Source organism: Desmodus rotundus, chromosome 2, assembly GCF_022682495.2.
Source record: "Desmodus rotundus isolate HL8 chromosome 2, HLdesRot8A.1, whole genome shotgun sequence".
NCBI lineage: Eukaryota > Metazoa > Chordata > Mammalia > Chiroptera > Phyllostomidae > Desmodus > Desmodus rotundus.
In genome coordinates this window covers 6,441,801-6,460,869 of record NC_071388.1, presented here as the reverse complement: position 1 = coordinate 6,460,869, position 19,069 = coordinate 6,441,801, and the positions used below count along the sequence as shown (strand labels likewise).

General features: G+C 48.1%; 1 protein-coding gene across 5 annotated transcripts in view; it reads right to left on the bottom strand.

The window, feature by feature from the left end:
- SH3BGR (SH3 domain binding glutamate rich protein) overlaps positions 1-12,958 on the bottom strand; it is a 37,468-nt gene extending 24,510 nt beyond the window's left edge. The window contains exon 1 of one of the 5 annotated variants that reach the window (XM_071220538.1): positions 12,939-12,958. Coding sequence is in view for 1 of the 5 variants with exons in the window: in XM_024561734.4 (XP_024417502.4) it covers positions 4,217-4,453 (237 nt within the window). In the remaining 4 variants the exon portion in view is untranslated. Of the gene's footprint in view, positions 1-4,216; positions 4,454-8,363; positions 8,386-8,527; positions 8,816-11,181; positions 11,278-12,938 lie in introns of those variants that run through there. The other 4 variants (XM_071220537.1, XM_071220535.1, XM_071220536.1 and 1 more) reach the window with 4 other exon arrangements.
- Positions 12,959-19,069: the final 6,111 nt, after the last annotated feature.

The window sequence follows — 19,069 nt, the reverse complement described above, 5'->3', positions numbered from 1 at the left end:
CTCCTCCAGAAACTGGGCTCCAGACTCCACAGCTTCGAGGCTCAGTTTCTGAACATTACAAAATCCCATCAGACCTGATGACAGGTTGTTGGACGAAATTATCATCTCAATGAATCATGTTTTCTCTACATACTTTCCAACCTGTCCAAAATTACTTGTGCCACTTTATACATTACTTATCCCTTTAGGTATTTTCAGAGATAATTTTGCTGTTTTGAAGAGTACAGGTGTCTTCATTTTAGGCAGGTGTACCTTTAATTAAATATTCAAAAGATAGCATCCTTTATTCTGTCCAAACCCCTGTCTTCCTTCCTTCTCAAATACCCCCCAGGAGCCAAACCAGCCTGGCCAAGGTCCGCTGCCACCTCTCCAACATTATTTTCATCTCTGTCAATCATCCCCCAGGACTTGCACAAAAGGGTTTCACTTCAGCCCATGATTTCTGAATAGATGGGAAACCTCCAAAGTCCTGACATGTTTCTTCTGTGAGAAAATCAGAGACGGGGAAGATGGAAGGGAAGACCTGTTTACCCTTATTTCTCACGGGACAAGCAATTGCGTCTTCAGGAAGTCAACGATGGTCAGGTGCATCATATTATATGAAATGCTATTCTCAGCCCCCACCCGGAGAAAGAGAAGAAAAGTTAAATGTGCCCCTCGGTACTTCCCAAACACCAGTAACTTAGATGGGGCCAAAGGCATAGGCATCTGGCTGTTGGAGCCCTTGACCTGGAGTTCTGCCAGGGCTGGAGAAGGGTCCTAGGATGAGGCCAGGGGAGAGGAGAGGGGAGGGGAGGGGAGAGGGGAGTAGGGAGCACGTGAGCTCAGCTGGCTGGCATGGCTGCCTCTGCCCACACCCTGATGCTCACCCTCAGTGAGGGAGACTCTCCCCTGCAGCCCTCCCCCTAGAGGGGTCTCTGTTCAAGAAGCCCCCCTGACCCTCGGTCAAAGCGCAGCTCTTCTCCATGTGTCCTCCTGAGCCGATCCCCAGGAACAAGGCATCAGAGGGCGTCTCCTCTTCACGGTTTCAGGGGGAGGGGCAGGCACAGCACCCCAGAAGTTCTCACCAGACACACTGCCCCCTCCACTTCTCGCCCTTTTTCCCGCTCCAGGGCACCATGGCCAACAGTGGCCCCAGAAAGGTGTGGACCCTCTTGAGGATCTGGGGGTCCTTGGGGGTCTATTTCGTTTGGGACAGCAGCATTGGCTCAGAGAACTTCCTGCCCTGTCACAGTTACTCAGACAAAAGTGTTGTGCTCTGTCCTGAAGTCACCCGGCTGCAGTCGGGCCCACTAATGTGTCAGAGTGATCTTTGGGACACTCGCCTGTTTATTGTCTCGTACAGTTGGGAGCCTTTCCAACCGAGATCACTGTACTGTAGTAAAAAGCACACTGCACTTGAGTGAGAGGTGACCTGCGTTTCCGTGCTGGCTCAGAAGGATGCTGTCCGAGCAGGCGCTCTGCGGGCCAACCGCCTCCTCTGCAGGAGGGACAGCGAGCGCCCTCCTCACGGGTCCTGCTGAGAACCCAGGAAGGGGATGCGTGGAGAAGCATGTCATACCCCAAGGTGAGAACCTGCTCTGTCAGACACCCAGCCGCACGCCTACCTCGTTTACCTGCCTTGATCACCATGCTGGCTCTGAACTCCGATCACCATTTTAAAATAACGAAGCTGAGGCGCCAGGGAATGAAAATAGTTTCCAAGGCTTGTACCCAGATCCATCAAATTTAAAAGCCTGTTTTCCCACTGTGTTCACACTCACTCAAGACTGGAGAAAGGACTGAGGGACCCAGGAGCCCTGTGAGGGTCTGTCCCAAAGACTGACATTCCAGAGCTGTGCATATTGGAAATGGTGAGGACCATCCTCTCTCCCTCTGTCCCCCAGCCCCCTGTGACAGTGGCCTTCAGGAAGACAGGAGGGTCACACAAGGGGCACAGGCCTTCTCTCGCTGCCAGGGTCTCTTCACCCAAACTCCACCGTGAAAACCTCACTTTAGCATCAACTGTTAACATTGCACTATAATACCCAGAGCATAGATGTAATCCCTCTTAAAGAGATTACAATTTGTTCCTTTTACGTGTATTTCACTCATCCAACAAAGGCCTTGCCGCCTCGCCCCTGTTGACTAGGTCGCAGGCGAGAATTCCTTTTTGAAGTACACAGGCTAAAGACGTAAGGAGTAAAGCTTTTACAGACCCATACCCCACACACAGCCTAAGTCACAGCATCTGCCCTGAGGTTCTCCTACAAAGAAGCTTCTGCATAAAACACCCCCACCCAAGAAAAATCATTCATCATTCAAACCGACACTACAGAAATGACCAGTTCTCTTTCTTTAGGATAGGACCGAAATTCTTCTATTTATGTGGCTTGGGATGATGCTTATGAAAAATAATCATCAGAGACTCAGATCTACTAATGTTAATGAATAATTATAACAACTACAGTAATATGGATTTATATTAACTAATAATTATAATAACTAATAGTTATAACAATAATATTAACTAACCAGAGCTAATAATTAGGACATTAATAATTATACTATTTGTTAATCACTGATTAAGCCCCTGACACCATGCCAGGCCCCCTGGCCTATTGTATCCTAAGTCCTCCTGGTACCCTGTCAGAGGAGTATTATTTGTATCCTCATTTTCAGATAAGGAAATTGAGGCTTGGCAAGGTGAAATTACTTTTCCAAGGTCACATGGTTACAAGTGTCACCAAAACATTTGCTTAGGGAACCAGAGTTAATGTGGCTTTTCCAAGATCCTGGAACAAATGGTACCTCTCCAGATGCTCCAAGGCTAACGAAATCAAGCTCCAACTCTAGGAATGTAGGACATCAAACAATCCTTTAAAAATCCATCAATTTATTCATTGTCTCCAGAAGGATGCACCGGACCATTCTGATCTGGTCGGCAGAATATGCAGAAGATGGGCAGGTGAGTGGTAAAGCTTCCAGCAATGAACATCAACAGCATATTTAAAATCCACTAAAACCATTTTCCTCAAAAATTATTTTTTACTAAATAACCCAAAAATGTGGGCTCATTGCAGGTCAGCTCAAAGTTTCTGAGGTCATCAACAACCACGAAATACTTCGCAGAGTTTTACATTTGGAATTTTTCCTCATCTTTTTCTGTTAAAAGATGTTCTAGAAATCACTAGCCATGGCTGATCGGGGAGCTCAGAATGGGTGGGCAGGCTTCTTTCCCTCGTCTTCCCCTCGCCCTCTCTGGAATCCCTGTGAACTAGGAGCGGGGCCTTCAATAGCTGCCGCTGGAGCTGATCCGCCAGCCGCTCACCTACGCTACCATTCCTGACTCAGTGAGTGCTGAAACCCTAGCTGTCACCCGAGCCGGTCCAGGACCTGGATATAAAAGGAAACAGCCCCCTCGCTGGTCTCCAGCTCTCAGGATTAATTAAACTGTTTTCTCTCCACAGCCTCCCCAACTCCTGCTAAAATGCGGGTCCAAATGTCAGTGGCAAAGCCCAAATCATCCCTCCACGGCCCCCGTCTCTGAAGGCAGGTGGTCTCTGGTGCCCAGAATGGGGGCTGGGGCTGGACAGGTGGATGGCTGATTCCCAGCCTGGTCCCGACGAAACCACTGCTACGGGGTCAGCATGTAGTGCCTATTTTCGGTCCGTTTGGATTCCTGGAGAATTCAAAACTGTGGCCTTAGGGATGTTTGTTCTTGTCACTGTGACATCATTTTCCTCAAATAATAGTGTTACACTTTTGGTAGGGTTACACCGCATACACAAGAATTACACCCAGGAGTCGCTTTAGTCTTCTAGCTCCCGGTACTGTTAAACAGCTCTCGTTTCTCTGCAACTTTTATCTAAATCCTGCAGAATGAATGGCAAAAGCACTCCACAAACAAGAAAAAGCCTTTGATCCCATAACATATGCTACACAATAGGACACAAATCCCTTGTTAAGAAGTCTAGAATCAAACACGCCCCCTTCCTCAGTGTCTCCTTTCACACCCAGCTTACACCCAGCTTACACACTTTGTACACTTCCTCAACACCGTGAAAACAAACGCAGACAGCAAGGGCACGCAGGCTCGCTGCAGAGCCGCCGTTTACTTACACACTCGTCAAATAGACATTTAAAGCCAGCGCTGGGCCATCCCGCTCCTTCCCGAGTCTGCGCCACTCGGAAAATAGTCTAGGACGAAAGCCCACAAATTCCAACGGACACCTACCGCTATGGACCCAGAAGATGTGGCAACAAACACTTTGATAACCATTTTGATAGTCGGGCAGAGGACTCCCCCCAACACACCCCTGTGAAGGAACGCGGCGCCAGACAAATCCTGACAGCGACGCAGCCCAGCGCGCCAGGCGGGGCTGGCGGGGCTGGCGGGGCCCAGCGCTCCTCTGCGCCGCTGCCCCTCCTGCTGCAACTTAAGATCTGCCTCTCCCGGGAGCAGCCCAGGCATCTTGGGCTATCCTTTCCATTGGCCCGGGAATATTTGGGGACCTGTCAGGAAAATGCTTGATTGGTTGATAAAAGCAGTCCCTGGACCCTTTCCCTTATCACTTCAAATGCCCGACAACAGTCCCTAAAAGGCGAGGCTGCGCCGCGCACCAATCACAGCCCTGCGCAGGGATGCCTTGGGGTGGAGGGAGGCCGGGCGCCCAGAGGAGGCGCTAGGAAAGGGGGAGGCGCTCTTCGGGGCTGGAAAGGCCCAGGACACACCAACTGAGCCTCAGAAAAGGCTCAAAAAAGCCCTGTGTTTACAGGGCTTCTGGCAAACAACGGGCAGGGTCCGAAGAGCCACAAAGGCCTTTAAATAAATGAAGAGCGGCTTCCTTCCTTTAGAGCAGCTTCCTTCCTTTAAAGTCTCCTGGCAGCCCAAAAAGAAAATCAGTCATACAATAGATTCCTTTATGAGTGGCCTATTTCCACTTTCTCGTTGACCACCTGTTTCTGTTTAAAGAACAGAAACTGACAGGTCGTGGATGGGTAAAGTTTCACTGACACCCCAGACGAGGCGGGGAGACCGTGGCTGGCGCATCAGTGCAAGGCCTTCAACGAGCAAATTCTCTCACTATGCTGGGGCGGGGGAGGAGGGGTGTTAACTGATCTGTTTGTCACAGGCTCTATCCATCTTATTTACATAATTTGAATAATGTTCAAAGTTGGAGGAATTCAAAATCTAGTAAAAAGCCCAAATGCTGGCCACCAACTCATCTGATGGGTTGCAACATCAAGATCAAGGGCATTAGGGGCAAAGGCCCCAGGAGGGATATCCAGTCCTCTTAAACACCTGAGCCTCTTATTTTTGAAGTCCCTTGCTCCTCATGGTGGAGGTGGAGCCCTGGCGTCCTGGAACAGGGAGGAATGCCAGGCTTATGCACGGCCCTTTGCCAATGCCCCAGAGGCCTGGAGGCCTGCTGCCCTCCCACCCAGGCAGGTGCCTGTGATGAGAAAGGGTGCCCTGTCCCTGGACTATAGCTCAAATTCATTTACATCAGGACGAGCGGTTGAGATGATTCCACCAGAGTGTAACTCAGCCTCAACGTGCCAAGCTAACCACTCCCCAGAGTAGGCCCTGGGCGGAGATGGTTAATGGTGCCCCGGGTGGAAGCCACCAGCATCGTAAATTTTATTTGAAAGCCCACCAAAGATCATAGGTCACTGTCGCTTTTCGTCGTCTGTATTTTCAAAATTTCTATACTGAGGATATACAATTTTTGACATATATTTTTCAATACCTGGGTCTTAAAATTTGTCACGTGAGCATGTTCTTTTTCTCCGGATGTTATTCAGAAAGCAAGAAGCTATGCACACTTCTTGATTTTGTAAATTAGTAACATGAACCACAGCTGGATTCGCACGTGCCCTAGGGCACATACCTCCCCTGATCACGTAAGGCAAAGCTGCCTTCGGGGCACCACTTCCCACGGCACACCCTGGCGGACATACAGTTCCTGCTTGAAGTAACAGCTAACAATTTTTCGGTGTTTGCCCCATGCCAGGCCTGCTCCAAGTGCTTTGCATAAACCACTCCTTCATCTGCACAAACACCCTAAAACTGGGCTCTATCAATATGTCTACTCCCAGATGAGGACTTAGAATGGGAGACGATGGGAACAGTGAATGGTGTATCCAAGACTTGAACTAAACCCATTTATCTGCAAACCACACCAGAAAAAGTCCTGACAGGCTACTCTCAAATTCCTAGAGCTCCCTTTTTTCACTGTGAATTACTTTTAGATGTTTATCCTTTTACTAATGCCATGAAAATGTACAAATTTGAAATCTGAAAACTCTAGCTTGAAGACCTTTTAATTTATCACCGGGATACCAATGAGCTTCAAGATAATTAATAGAAATACCAAACATTCCAAACGAATCCTAAAATAAAGCTCAATGAATCTCTGACTTAGAAAATGCACTTCAGAAATAAGCTGTTTAATCCAGTGGGGGTGCAGGAGGCTAATCATTTCACCTCACTGGTCCTTGGTGTTTTAGGCAAATGACAACATTTTTCGATTTGAATCCATTTCAACAGAATTTTCTTTTTTCCAGCTTTACTGAGGTATAATTGATAAAGACTCTAAAATATTTAAAGTGTACCTCTGGACACACTGAAAAAAGGAGGATCTGACCTCATTTTAACAATAAAAGTATGAGGTATGGGCTTCCAAGCTTCGCAGAGATCCTTGGATGACCTCATGGAAAAAGGAAACCAGACGCTATGTTTGATTTATCTAACTTCATGCATAATCTAAAACAAGACATAAAGGCATGTTTTCATTTTGTAGAACAACAGCGGTGACCACCTTAGTGACCGCAGTGAGCTGAATAGCATCCCCCCACCCCAAAATGCATGTTTACCCAAAATCTCAGACTGTGACCTTATTTGCAAATGGGGTCTTTGCAGATGAAATTAGTTGAGTATCTCGAGGTGAAATCATCCTGGGTGCCAGGGGAACCCTAACTCCAGGAACTAACGTCCTTGTAAGAGGGTAAGACACCTGAGAGACGTGGAGGAAAACACCACGTGAACACAGAGGCCGAGACAGAAGAGGTGCTGCCACAGCCAAGGACACCAGCAGCCAACCGGAGCCGGAATAGGCTGGAAGGCTCTCCCCAAGAGCCTGCAGAAGGAGCATGGGCCCCAGCTTCAGACTTCTCACCCCTAGAACTGCAGGAGAATAATGCCTGTGGTTTTAGCCACCCAGATCTGTGGCAATTCGACACAGCCACCTTAGGAAATGGATACAGAGAAACACATGCGTATGTTTGGGTTGTAGCATGATGGAGGGAACCACCGTAAGAACTAAAGGCACTTCTTCAACTCTGTACCCCTAGAACCTCTCTCCCTTCCACATGAGAAGGAAGCACTCCTTTCAAAGGCAGAAACAGGGGCTATCCACTGGAGGAAGAGGTGGTGATGGGAAGGGAAAGCCGTGCCCCACCCACCCAGCAATACTGGAATGAAATAGTCTGCTTGGGTGTGTGCACTGCCCCTATTACAGAAAAACCAATGCAAAAACCAGATAGGGAAAATGCGATAAATCTGACTCTCCACAAATATCAAAATACACTGTGAACACAACTAAAAGGTAATTGATTGGGGGAAATATTTGCAACATATATCACAGAACTGGGTTTCACGGACATCAAAAATTCTAACAAATGATTTTTACAAAGATGAATAAACCTAGTGCAAAAATGGACAAAGGCCAGAACAGGCAAATCACAAAATAAGTACAAATGGCCACTAGCCATATGGAAAAATATTTATCTTTCCTAGTGATCAAAGAAGTGAATAAAATCAAAGATGTCCAGTTTTGACAATAAAACGGGCATTTCAAAAAGAAGTAAGATTATCCCCAATGTGGGTTAATGACTGGAGACATTTGCCTGTAAGGCGGACTTTCATCACCTCCAGAAAGCCTCAGTGTGCACATAACTTTTAACCCTTCTGCCTTGCTTCGCCTGTAGGAATGTATCCTAAGGAAACAGAGGTAACCTCAAGATTCACCTATGAGCACACAAGGCAGCAATACAATGGGGGTAGGAATGAGGAAGAGAATACTGTAAATGTTCGTTAAAACGCATTCCATCATCTAAATGGTTTTTACTTTCTTTTTTAAGATTATATTTATTTACTTTTTACAGAGGAGAGGGGAGGGAGAAAGAAAGGGAAACATCAATGTGCTACAGATACATTGATTGGTTGCGTCTTGCACGCCTCCAACTGGGAGATCAGGTCACAACCCAGGCACGTGCCCGGACTGGGAATCAAACCTGTGATTCCCCCCGCTCGCAGGCCGGCGCCCAGTCCACTGAGCCACACCAGCCAGGGCTGATTTTTACTTTTTCTTGGCACTTACCTGTTTATTCTAAATTCTCCACACCAAACGTGGATTGCTTTGTGATCAGATGTTCTCTCTCCAAAGAAATCCAACTTTACAGAGAGAGTTTAATAGGCAAAGACCAGGCGTCTACACTTGCCAGCCTGGGCCCACCCCCTTCCCAGGGAACCTGGCGCCCACACCTGCGTGCCTAGCAGCCTTCGGGGGAGCTCTGCTCTGGGCCCCCGCCCCTCCCAGGCAGGGAGCTAGACTCGCTCCTGGACTCGGGTTCAAAACACCCGGCGCGTGGGCCAGAACGACCGAGCGCCGGACGTAGCAGCGGGATCTTCGCGCCTACGGGAACGCCTCACGCCGGGCCACAGAGAAGGGCGGCAGGCGGCTTCTTTACAGACGTCTGCACAGCTCATCCCACTTCGCCCTCCGAGAGAAACGCAGGACCTGACACGCTCCACGGTCCACCAAACCCGGTCACTGGCCTGGCCGACACAGTCCGCAGTGCGCATGCGCACGAGCCTCACGGCCCCGCCCCCGGCTCCTCCCCTGCAGCCTGTCCCAAGAGACCCCGCGGGCTGGTTTCCAAGGGGACAAGTCTGAGCCGAGAGGCCGGGGGGTTGGTGCTGCCTCGGGAACGAAGCGGAGCAGGTAACGGCCCCGCCGGCGCCCCCTGCAGCCCCGGTCCCGGCCGAGCCCGAACCAAAAACTCCCGCCAAAGTGTCCGGGCCTTGCGGTGTCGCCTGGCCCCGGCTCGGCCTCCGTGCTGCGCCCGCGTTCGAGTTGGTAACGTAGCCAGGTGGTCCAGGTGGTCCGGCCGGACCCTCCTGCCCAGCTCGGCCTAGTGCCACTCCCGCGCCCAGAGAGTGACTGCACCCACGCCACACACTCGCAAGACCACACCGCTCCGTCTGAGGTCCCGCTAGCCCCGCGGACTGGCCGCCGGGGGCTTTCGGGTAGGGGCTGCCCCCGAGCCGGCCCGGGTACGGCCTGGGGAAGGCCCTCGGACAGCCTCCAGTCACCCCGGCCCTAGGGGGCAATTTCACCACATCCACACCACCCTGCCCCCTCCCCCCGACTTGCAGGCTTCCGCAGATATTTTTCTATGATATCTGAATCTGAGCTCTTCAGTGTTGCATCTACCTACTTGCTTTTGCTTTTTTGTTTTTGGATTTTCTTTTTTTACTTCCCACCTTAGTGCGGACATTTCCCCAGCCCCAGCCCGTGGAACTCTCAACCCTTTCAAGTGTCTGCTGTGTTTGTCCCTCACCCGCGCAGCCTTGGAGCGCTTGTGCCAAGAGTTACCTTGTTTTAGACCCGTTTTTCACGGCTGAACGTGGCCTTGAACATTTTCCCCATCTACACTAACTCAACTAAATGAATTCGTGCAGTTTCACAGACTCAAAGCCCATCTAAATGCCAGCGAGCCCTAAAAGTGTATCTCCAGCCCTGCCCCTCCCCTGAACCTCAGACAGTTGTTCTCACACCTGCCCACACCTTTACTTAGATGGCTAAGGCATCCTCAACACCGGGCAGGTCCAGAAGAGCTCCTGACATTCTCCCAAACCTGCTCCTGCCACACCTTGACCCACTCTGGGTACTAGAAACTATTCTCCCCGTCGCCCAGGCCTTGGTCCTCCTTGACTGCTGTTTTTCCTCCTCCCCACGTTCAGTCCATCAACAGGTCCTTCAAAATGTACCCAGAATAGATGCGCAGTCCTTCCATTTCTACCAACCCCCACTGTCACCACCCTGCTCTGGGCACCATCATCAGATTATTTCAGTCGCCTCCTAATTGGTCTCCCTGCTTGCGCCCTCCAGCCACTCCCCCCCCCACCACTGCCCCACCGACCTTGAATGCAGACAGTCTTAGGCAATTTCCCCTTTCTCTATTACTTCGAGTGAGTGGGTTTAGGAAAAACTGCACGTGAATTTTATAGATAAAAATACAATTTTTAGTACATATTTTGAGAATTGCAACTTTAAAAACCAGGTAGACAAAGCTACATAAGCACCTGACTAAAAACAAGCTAAAAATTGAAAGATGTCCCTTGGCTTTCTTGGGCATATGACAGTGTCGCTGGATGGAACTATGGCCAGAACTTTAAAACTGGCTATTCCGAAGGATAAAATAGTCTGTGGACTTCTTCCCAATGAAGAAAAAAAAGTCACATAGGAAATTAGGCTCTTTGCTCCCTACCCTTTCTTCTTTGGTGTTTTTAGAGAAGCACCAAAAGAGGCCAATTGAAATGGAGACAAATGCTCACCTCGGTGCTGATGGTTTCGGTAATAAGTACCTGGGCACTGATACTCGAGTCTGTCAGTCACAGAGTGATGCCCTGATGACCCCCAACTTTGTTCTTCCAGCTGGGCCTTCTTCTCTGAGCTAGACCGCTGTGTTCACGCCAGCTCAGTGGTATCGCTGGCTAAGACCTCTCAGGAACCTCCAACTCAACACGCACAAGAGCAAACAATCTCCCACTGCCCCACCCACTGGGACCTCTACCGTGGGAAACTGGGATTCCTCCTTGAGTGTTCCGCCACCCCAGCACCTAGTGGATCACCAAGCCCTGGTGACGTCTCCTGTGCACTTTCACATCTCTGCATAGTCCCTGGCTCGTCATTCCCAACTCCCGCCTCCCTTTATCCAGCCTTCTGCAACCTCTGCCCGCCTGCCCTCGCTCTGCACACCAGCCAGGCTCACCTCTTCGGAGGCGGCGCTGTCACATCATCCCTTCCCCAGTCTCCCTCTTTTGCCTACTGCTAGCTTCCTGTTGCTCTTGGATTAGTGATTCAGATCATGAGCATGCCCTCCCGTGGCCCTGCAGCTGCTCCCTCCACCTACCCCCCACGTCCCTGTGGAGCTGCTGGTTCTTCTCACTGCGCGCCAGCCCTGTGGGCCTCGTCCACCCGCCAGGCCTTGGTCCAGTCTTCTCTCAGTGTCTGCGGCGTTCTTCCTCCTGCCCCGCCACTCCTCTCAGCCTACTCAGTCCCCACTGACCCTTCATAGCTCAGATTGGTGCTTCTACGGAGGACTTCCCAGGTCACTGTCTGCTTCCGATTTCTTTGTCAACTATGTCCTCACAGAGTGGTGCCTCTTTCCTTGAGAACACTTAGAACAGTCACTGCTGTGACTATTTTACTGCCGACACATAATCTCCACAAAAAAACAAGAACATTTCTGCTTCCATTTATTAATGCCCACAACTCACACAGATCCTGGCAGATGGTGAGCTCCCAAATATGTGTTGAAAGAATGAATGAAATGAACGTGTAACATGTAAGACATATCAAATGGGCGTTAATTTAGTACAGTTTTACTAAAGTAGAAAGAATGAAATTGCTACTGGAAATAAGTCAACACTGAAAATGAACAAGAAATGTGGCGGTGGCGGGGGAGCTAAAATGCACGCGTCTGGAAACGTGTATTTCCTTTCTCGCCACTTGGTGGCAGCAGAGGTACAGTTTCTAACCCTGAAGTCACTACTTTGGCATGCTGTCTGGTGAAAAATTCAAGCTTTTTATCAAAAATAAAATATATAAAATTGTTAAAAGACCAAAACCTACCTAACTTTTATATTTAAAGTTATAGCACATGTCCGTGTTATCAAAGCTTGAGATTTCGTGTGTGTGTGTGCATATATGTATATGTGTGTGTTTAATTTAAAGATATGTTTTATTTAAGGATTTCCATGCTAGACCAGATTTTAGCAGTCCATTCAGCTAATAACATACATTAAACAACCGAGGACAAACGGCCCGTTGCCACAGAAGAGCTGGCACTATGTATAACTCGGATGCCTTTCCAGAGAAACATTTTTTCTTGTATAGCATATTCCGTCTCTTCTTAATCAGTGTTAATTCTTAAACTTTCCTTCAATATTAGAGTGACCAAGTTTTTGAAGCAAAAATCTGGAAACATATCATCTCAAAAGTGGATACACGTTTGAAATGGTGTCCTGAGTGCCCTGAGATACGCAATCATCTTACCTGTATGATATTGTTTTTATAAGCTCAGGGAAGAGTTTGCCTAGTCCTTTAACATCCTGCCTTTCGTTCTGTGGGAGGCCCTCATTCTGGGTCAGGCTGGTGTGTCCTCATGACCCTACTCAGGCCATGCTCCTGATAGGAAGACCAAGAAATGAGCCTGCACCCTTCTTGGTCACAGGGAGACATGAGGTCCACCTGTCCCACCACTGGGGATGAACCCGATGACCTGGTCAAGGTGGTGTCTGCCAGGTTTCCCCACAAGGTCACCACCTTCCCCTTCGTGTTTGTGCCAAATCCTGCTCTTTGTCGAACTTCCATTCACTGCCCTTCAGCATCTGTTGACAACTCCTGCCTGTTGCAGCTACTTCCATGACAGATGCCAAATAGCCATCACCCATTTCTACCATTCTGTGTACATGTATTTGTCATTCTACCATAAGGAAGAACTTTCCCACTTATTTCTATCAGTATGGACTTGTGGGTTCCTATTTGATTTAATAGGTTCTTCTCCCGTATCCCCCTCATTTATTGTGATGGTCAGATGTCCTGGATTTGACCAGTGCAGACTGCTTCAGGTTGGCTTCTGTGTCCTTTCCCACACACCAGCCTTACCTTGAACTTCACCTGCCCCAGGCCTGAACCATCCACTTCTGCCAGGAGCCCTGATTCCTCTTACTGGGGAGTGGCGCTCACTGTGCTCGTTGCTCCTGGGGTGTCATCGCTTCTAGGCCTTCTCAGAGAGCAGAGGTAGGAAACACCACGCACACAGAGATACCTGCATGTGCACATACACGGATCTGAGTTCCTGGATCTATATACACGTGTCCATGGGAACCCAATATGTCCTATTTTAATCCAACACCGGGGGTTCCTTCTAGCCTTCCCTGTTTATATAGAAGTAAAGCCCTTTCAGGCACGAAGAACCTTGGCCTCCAGGAGTCTATTTACGTATTTCCTCAATTAACTTATTTGCTCTGTGTAATTAACATCCTGACCTCGCCAGCTCCCTGTCACCTTTGTCACCCCTTAGCCTTCCACAGCCTTCCCCCACCCCCACACCCTGCTTTCACAACCTGCTGGCGGCCTCCACCACACCTCTGCACAGCCGCCAGCCTTTCTAGGTCTCCATCCAATGTGCTGAGAGACTCTGCCCTGTAGCCCCACAGGCTCCCCTGCCAGCCGTCTTCTTCCTCCTGGAGGTGGTCCAGATGACGGTTTCTGGAAGCAAGAAGTTACTTCCCCAAAACCTTTGAACTCCCCCTCTTCTTTGACTTCTTCAAATTTATAGGAGTGACTTTCATTTACGGTTTCACAGCCTGCTTTTAGTCTCATTCTGATTCTTGGTGCTCTTCAAGGTATCCTGTATTAGTTTCCTATTGCTGCTATTAAAAAAAAAAAAAATTACCCCAGACTCTGGCTTAAAACAACACAAAGTTATTCTCTTACTGTTCTGGAAGTCAGAAGTCTGAAATGAGTCTCATGGAGCTAAAAATTAAGCTCCCCCTAAAGGCTCCAGGGGAAACCCCATTCCCTTGCCTTCTCTAGTTTACAGAAAAGCCTGTATTTGGCCTCTGACCTCTTCCTCCATCTTCGCAGCCACAGTGAAGCGCCTTTCTTCAGCTTTCTTCAGCATCACAGTGCCATCTTCCAACTCCTCCCATGTCCCTCTGCCCAACAAAGGTGTTTGTGATTATACCAGGCCTAGGTGGCTAATCCAGGACAATTCAGGGCAGTCTCGCCTTGAGACCCAGCCATCGACCACTCTGCAAAGTCCCTTTTGCTTTGTGAAGTAACAGGCTCTGCACAGGGCCTGGGGGTTCACAGAGTCTGGGAATGAGCATCTGGACATCAAGGGGGGTGGGAATGAATCAGCCCCCCACAGTATCAAATGCAAGTCTTAAATCTTTTCTTTTCCTTTCTTGAAATTTTATTTTTCAATTACCGTTGACTTTCACTATTATTTTGTATTGCTTTTGGGTGTACAGCGTAGTGGGTAGACAATCATGTACTTTATAAAGTGATCACTCTGATATTTGAAGTACCCGCCTGGCACCACCCCATAGTTATTACAATGTTACTGACAATATGCATATTTCCTGTGCTGTACTTCACATCTCCATGACTATTTTGTAACTACCAATTTGTGCTTCTCAATCCCTTCAGCTTTTTCACCCACTTTCCCAAACCCTTCGGCAGCCCTCAGTCTGTTCTCTGTATCTATGAGTCTGTTTCTGTTTTGTTTGTTCATTCATTTTGCTCTCTAGATTCTGCATATAAATGAAGTCATATGGCATCTGTCTTTCTCTGTCTTATTTCACTTAGCATACTACCCTCTAGGTCCATCCATGCTGCTGCAAACGGTAAGACTTCATTCCTTTTTACAGCCAAGCAAGTCTCAAACGTTAGAAATGGAATGTTAACTCCTTTTACCGCGGCAGATGCTGAGCTACACATAGACATCGATTAGAAAATGCACGTGTCTCGGAGACCCTCACACGTCCACACGTACGGAGATGGGCCTCGTTCTCTGATTTTCTCAAGGACTGACTGCGGGGTCAGCACTGCTGTCCATCATAGTTACGGTGACAGCGTCTCCTCTGCTTCTTTAACCTTCGCCATTCTGATGGAGGAGACTGGACTCTAATTGTCTTCACCTCCACTCAATTAATGCGGAACTCATTTGAACACCTTGCATATCCTCAGTGGTCTGTGTTTCTGTGATATGCCTGCCCTGTAATGTGTTCATACCCTTTGTCTGCTTCAGCTCCTTTCATTCGTACTGAAAGTAGTTTATCCAGTTGCTGATGTGCCTTGCTACTTGTTTTTTTTCATAGTAAAAAATTTTTAATCTTTATGCAACTGTTTCTACTAACTGTTTGCTTTCTTATCATGCTCCATGTTTTCTTTTCAGGTTTGTTTTTAACATTTACATTTTTAATTCTCTTATGTTTACTTTGCTGTAGGAATGAAATAAGGATTCACTTTTGTTCTGAGTTCCAGACGGATATCCGGCCTGTTGTTCCTCCTCACTTATTAAATGTCCACTTTCTTCACCTGTATCTTACTCCAGGTTTCCATACTTATTTATGAGAACTTAACACTTTCTTTCTATAATATCATTCTAGGTTTTTTGCAATATACTCTTTGTTTAAAAAAGAGACCAAAGCATGTCAAAAAGTACTATCCTGGAAACCTCATAAATACTGTATTGTGAAGAACCCTCCGCCCAGAACATATAGCCGATCTTCCTGCATCTTTGGAAAGGTTGATAGAGAACGACAGGTATGCATTCATTCATTTTAAACATGTCAGCAGGTGTTCATTGCTCGTCCGCCTTGTTGCAAAAGCAGAACTGAATGCTCCAGGTGTATTTCTCAATCTTGAATGTTCTTATTTCTAATTCTGCAATTCAATGGACATGATATACAAGTCTGCTACCGTCACAGGGAGTTGCCGCTCCACCATGGAGTGCTCCAGAAAATCATCGTCAGCTGGATCACACGTCTCCATTTAGAACAGTGATTTTAATCGTGGGTATGTTTCTGAGCCCCAACAGAGGAGAAACTACCATAAACCCAATAGCGATGGCGACATACTGAAATTATGCTCCAAGCGCAATAAAAACAGGCAGCGTTACACTGTAAACACTGATGGTTCAAAATGCGAACGCTGTCACATCCGACCTGTGCACCGCCGTAAATCAAAACCCAGCCTGCTAACCACAGGCATTAATTACGTGATTGCTAACTTTGCTTATTTGCACATCCCCGAGGGCAGAAGTTGGCTTTCTTCATACCCTCCATGCCCAGCAGACACTAAGTAAACATTCTTCGCCTCACCTTTTAATTAACCACTTCTTTAAGAATAACGCCAGGCAGCTGGCCTAAGACCTGGATCTTTCAATAATGTGCTGCATAATCAGAAAGCCATGTTTTTACTGGTAACAATGGTGAGGTATAGCCGATCTATATTAATACAAAGGCACTCTAAATCAATGCAATCAACCTAAAAGTGTAGTTCTAGGCCCGGGAGTAGTCATCAACGACTTTTTATCAGGTCAGTGAGAAAACGGGTATTCTCCTGGGTTATGTCAACACTCATTAAACTAGAGACCAGGGTGCACTCTGCGCTGTGTGACGCATTGGACAGTCGAGGCAGTTCCAGCCCTGGGAGCGCCTGAGACTCAGAGGGAATCTTGAGAAACGCAGGTGCGGTGCAGCCAGGCCTAGGCCTCAGCATTCCCGTTTAGGAATGGAAGAGGGCACCACTCCCTCCCCCTAAACCTGACGGTGTCCCCCAACTCACTGTCCCTATCACCTCAAATTCAGAGTGAGTTACACGGATTGACCTAAAATATTGAGGAGCACGTGGTTATGTTCAGTGTAGTCTACGATTCTGAACCCTGGAATAGAGGTAAAATCATGCAAGCCAAGCAGCACGTACTTCCCCAAGGCTTACCACGAGTGTTCACAGAATCCGACCCCTTCAGGTTGCAGTGATAAATGAGTTGGGTCACACTGTGTCCACTTTGGGTCAAGCAGCATGGTGTAGTGAAAACAACGTTAAAGGCAGACAGACCGGGATTCAGAACTCAGCTCCCGCACTTTTTGTGGCCTTGGACAAGTTACTTAACCTTTCTGAGCCTCTTAGTTTGCTCTTCTGTAAGAGGGTGGGTGATACCTATTTTCTTAAGCAGCCCTGTCGTCATGCTTAAGAAACTAATGTATGTAAGCTCCTACCTCTGTGCCTGGCACACAGTGGACGGGGCTGTGCGGTCACCCTCCAAGGATTCACACGTAGTGGCCGTGTGACAGCAGCACCCCAGGCCTGGCATGATGACCGGGACAAGCCAGTATCTACCTTCGGGGAGTTTTCAGTCTAATGAAATTGCTGCAGGAGTCGTTCGAGGTAAGACAGTCGGTGGGGAAACGGGCTGGCTCTTTCTTGGTCGCGTCTGTCCCAAGCAAGCATCAGGGTGCGCTCGGCAGCCCTGGTGCCGGCTGTCCCAGAATGGCTCTCCTGAAAAGGGGACTGCTGTTTGTTGATTGCTTACTATGTGGCCAGTACTAGGAGGGGCACTTTCCAGTCACTTCCCCCCTGTAATCAGCTTGTTATTCACACTGTGAAATCAGCTTCTTATTCACATTTTACAAATGGCCAAGATCATTTAACTAAGTAACGGATCCAGCTTCAAACCCAAGTCTGTCAGCCTTCAAATTGCCCATCACCTACTCTGGCACACTCCCGGTACTGTAGCAGCGGGACAGTTTGTGACTGGAACATGAAAAACTCTCAGCCAAGGCTGTTGTCCCACAATGCTGGCACAAGGCGGTCTCTCAGAGGAGTGTTCTGAGGTAGGGGAGGAGGGGAGGTCAGCCAAAGTTTAGCTTGTGTCAGGAACTGACTGGTCAAAAAACAAATTATTCGGCAGATTAGCAACCATTGTTCAGGCTATCTGGTTTTGTCTAGATGCATGGGGAGGAAGTTAGGGGCTCAGGTCATGAGCAAGAAGAGGTGGAGGCAGGGGCTCCCAGAGTTGAGGACAGGAGAGACTCTGAGGGGTGCAGCAGAACATTTGTGGTACATCGGGGTCTCTTACACCAGCATCTTGGTCTCCTAATCCAGACGTAAAGCTTCAGAAATACGGGGTTTTGCCTGTGCTTCCACCCACAGTCACAGGGCAGAACGTCTGGGCAGGTCAGTTCCTAATTAGGACTGGGTGATGTCACCGCCGGTGTGTAGTTTGCCATGGTGACGCTTAATGAGAACAGCCCTGACCTTGAAGCTGGAAAACACGGACAATCATGTTCATGGACAGTCATATCCTGTCTGAGCCTGTTCCCTTTGTGTGGCTGGGATTACGTGATGTGCACGCAGCTCGTAGGAAGTCAAAACACCAGTTAAATACTAAGTAGAATGCTAACCTTACTAAGACAAAGATTTGGGCTAGGACTCCCGTAGTAGGGGATCATGAGCTGCCCGACGTATTTCACCAGAAGAAGAGAACGTCAAGCAGATGCACAAGGAGGAAGAAACATTCGGGGGGAAAAACATCTGAGTAGAGAGAGTAGTATTAGATTCCTGTTGGCAAGGACATGATGATAGCTGATTTCTCTTTTGCTTTCTTGATAAAAACAGGAGAGTTGAGAACTTTAAAGGGGAAAACATTCCTTTTAGAGGCCTGGGAGGCAGGTGTGTCTCAGACTGCGGTTGCGAGAGGTGGGTGTGAAGGGAGCAGCCTCACTGAGCCTCATTGCGGCAGCGGCACGGAGATGCAGGGCCGCCTGGTTTCCAATCGAAGTTCCTTTTATTCAGGGCGTCCTTTGCGGCCCTTCTAGTGTCTGATTTCCTGTTCTCTCTAAGACATTGCCGATCTGTGAATGAAGAACTACTGTGTTCAGAGTACTTTAACTTGTACTTAGTTTGAATTAACCCCCCCTACACAATAGAAGTGTGACCCTGTGCAGGTCTTAGTTTTCCAGTCGTGGCCTTTGGTTACCGGGACTTTTGACCACGTGGCACCTTATGCCCCTGATTAGATATTAGGATCACACCATCAAATTGTATTGTTGTTTTTATCTTTTAAATATATTTCTTTGAAGTCTACTGTACTATTGTTTAGTTCCCAAATAACATTTTTACTTTTCACATTGAAGAGTTAAACATACAGGGTTAGGCACAAATAACACCCCTTTTTTATTACAAAGTTACAAGCATGTAATTCTGTAACACAACAGTATCAC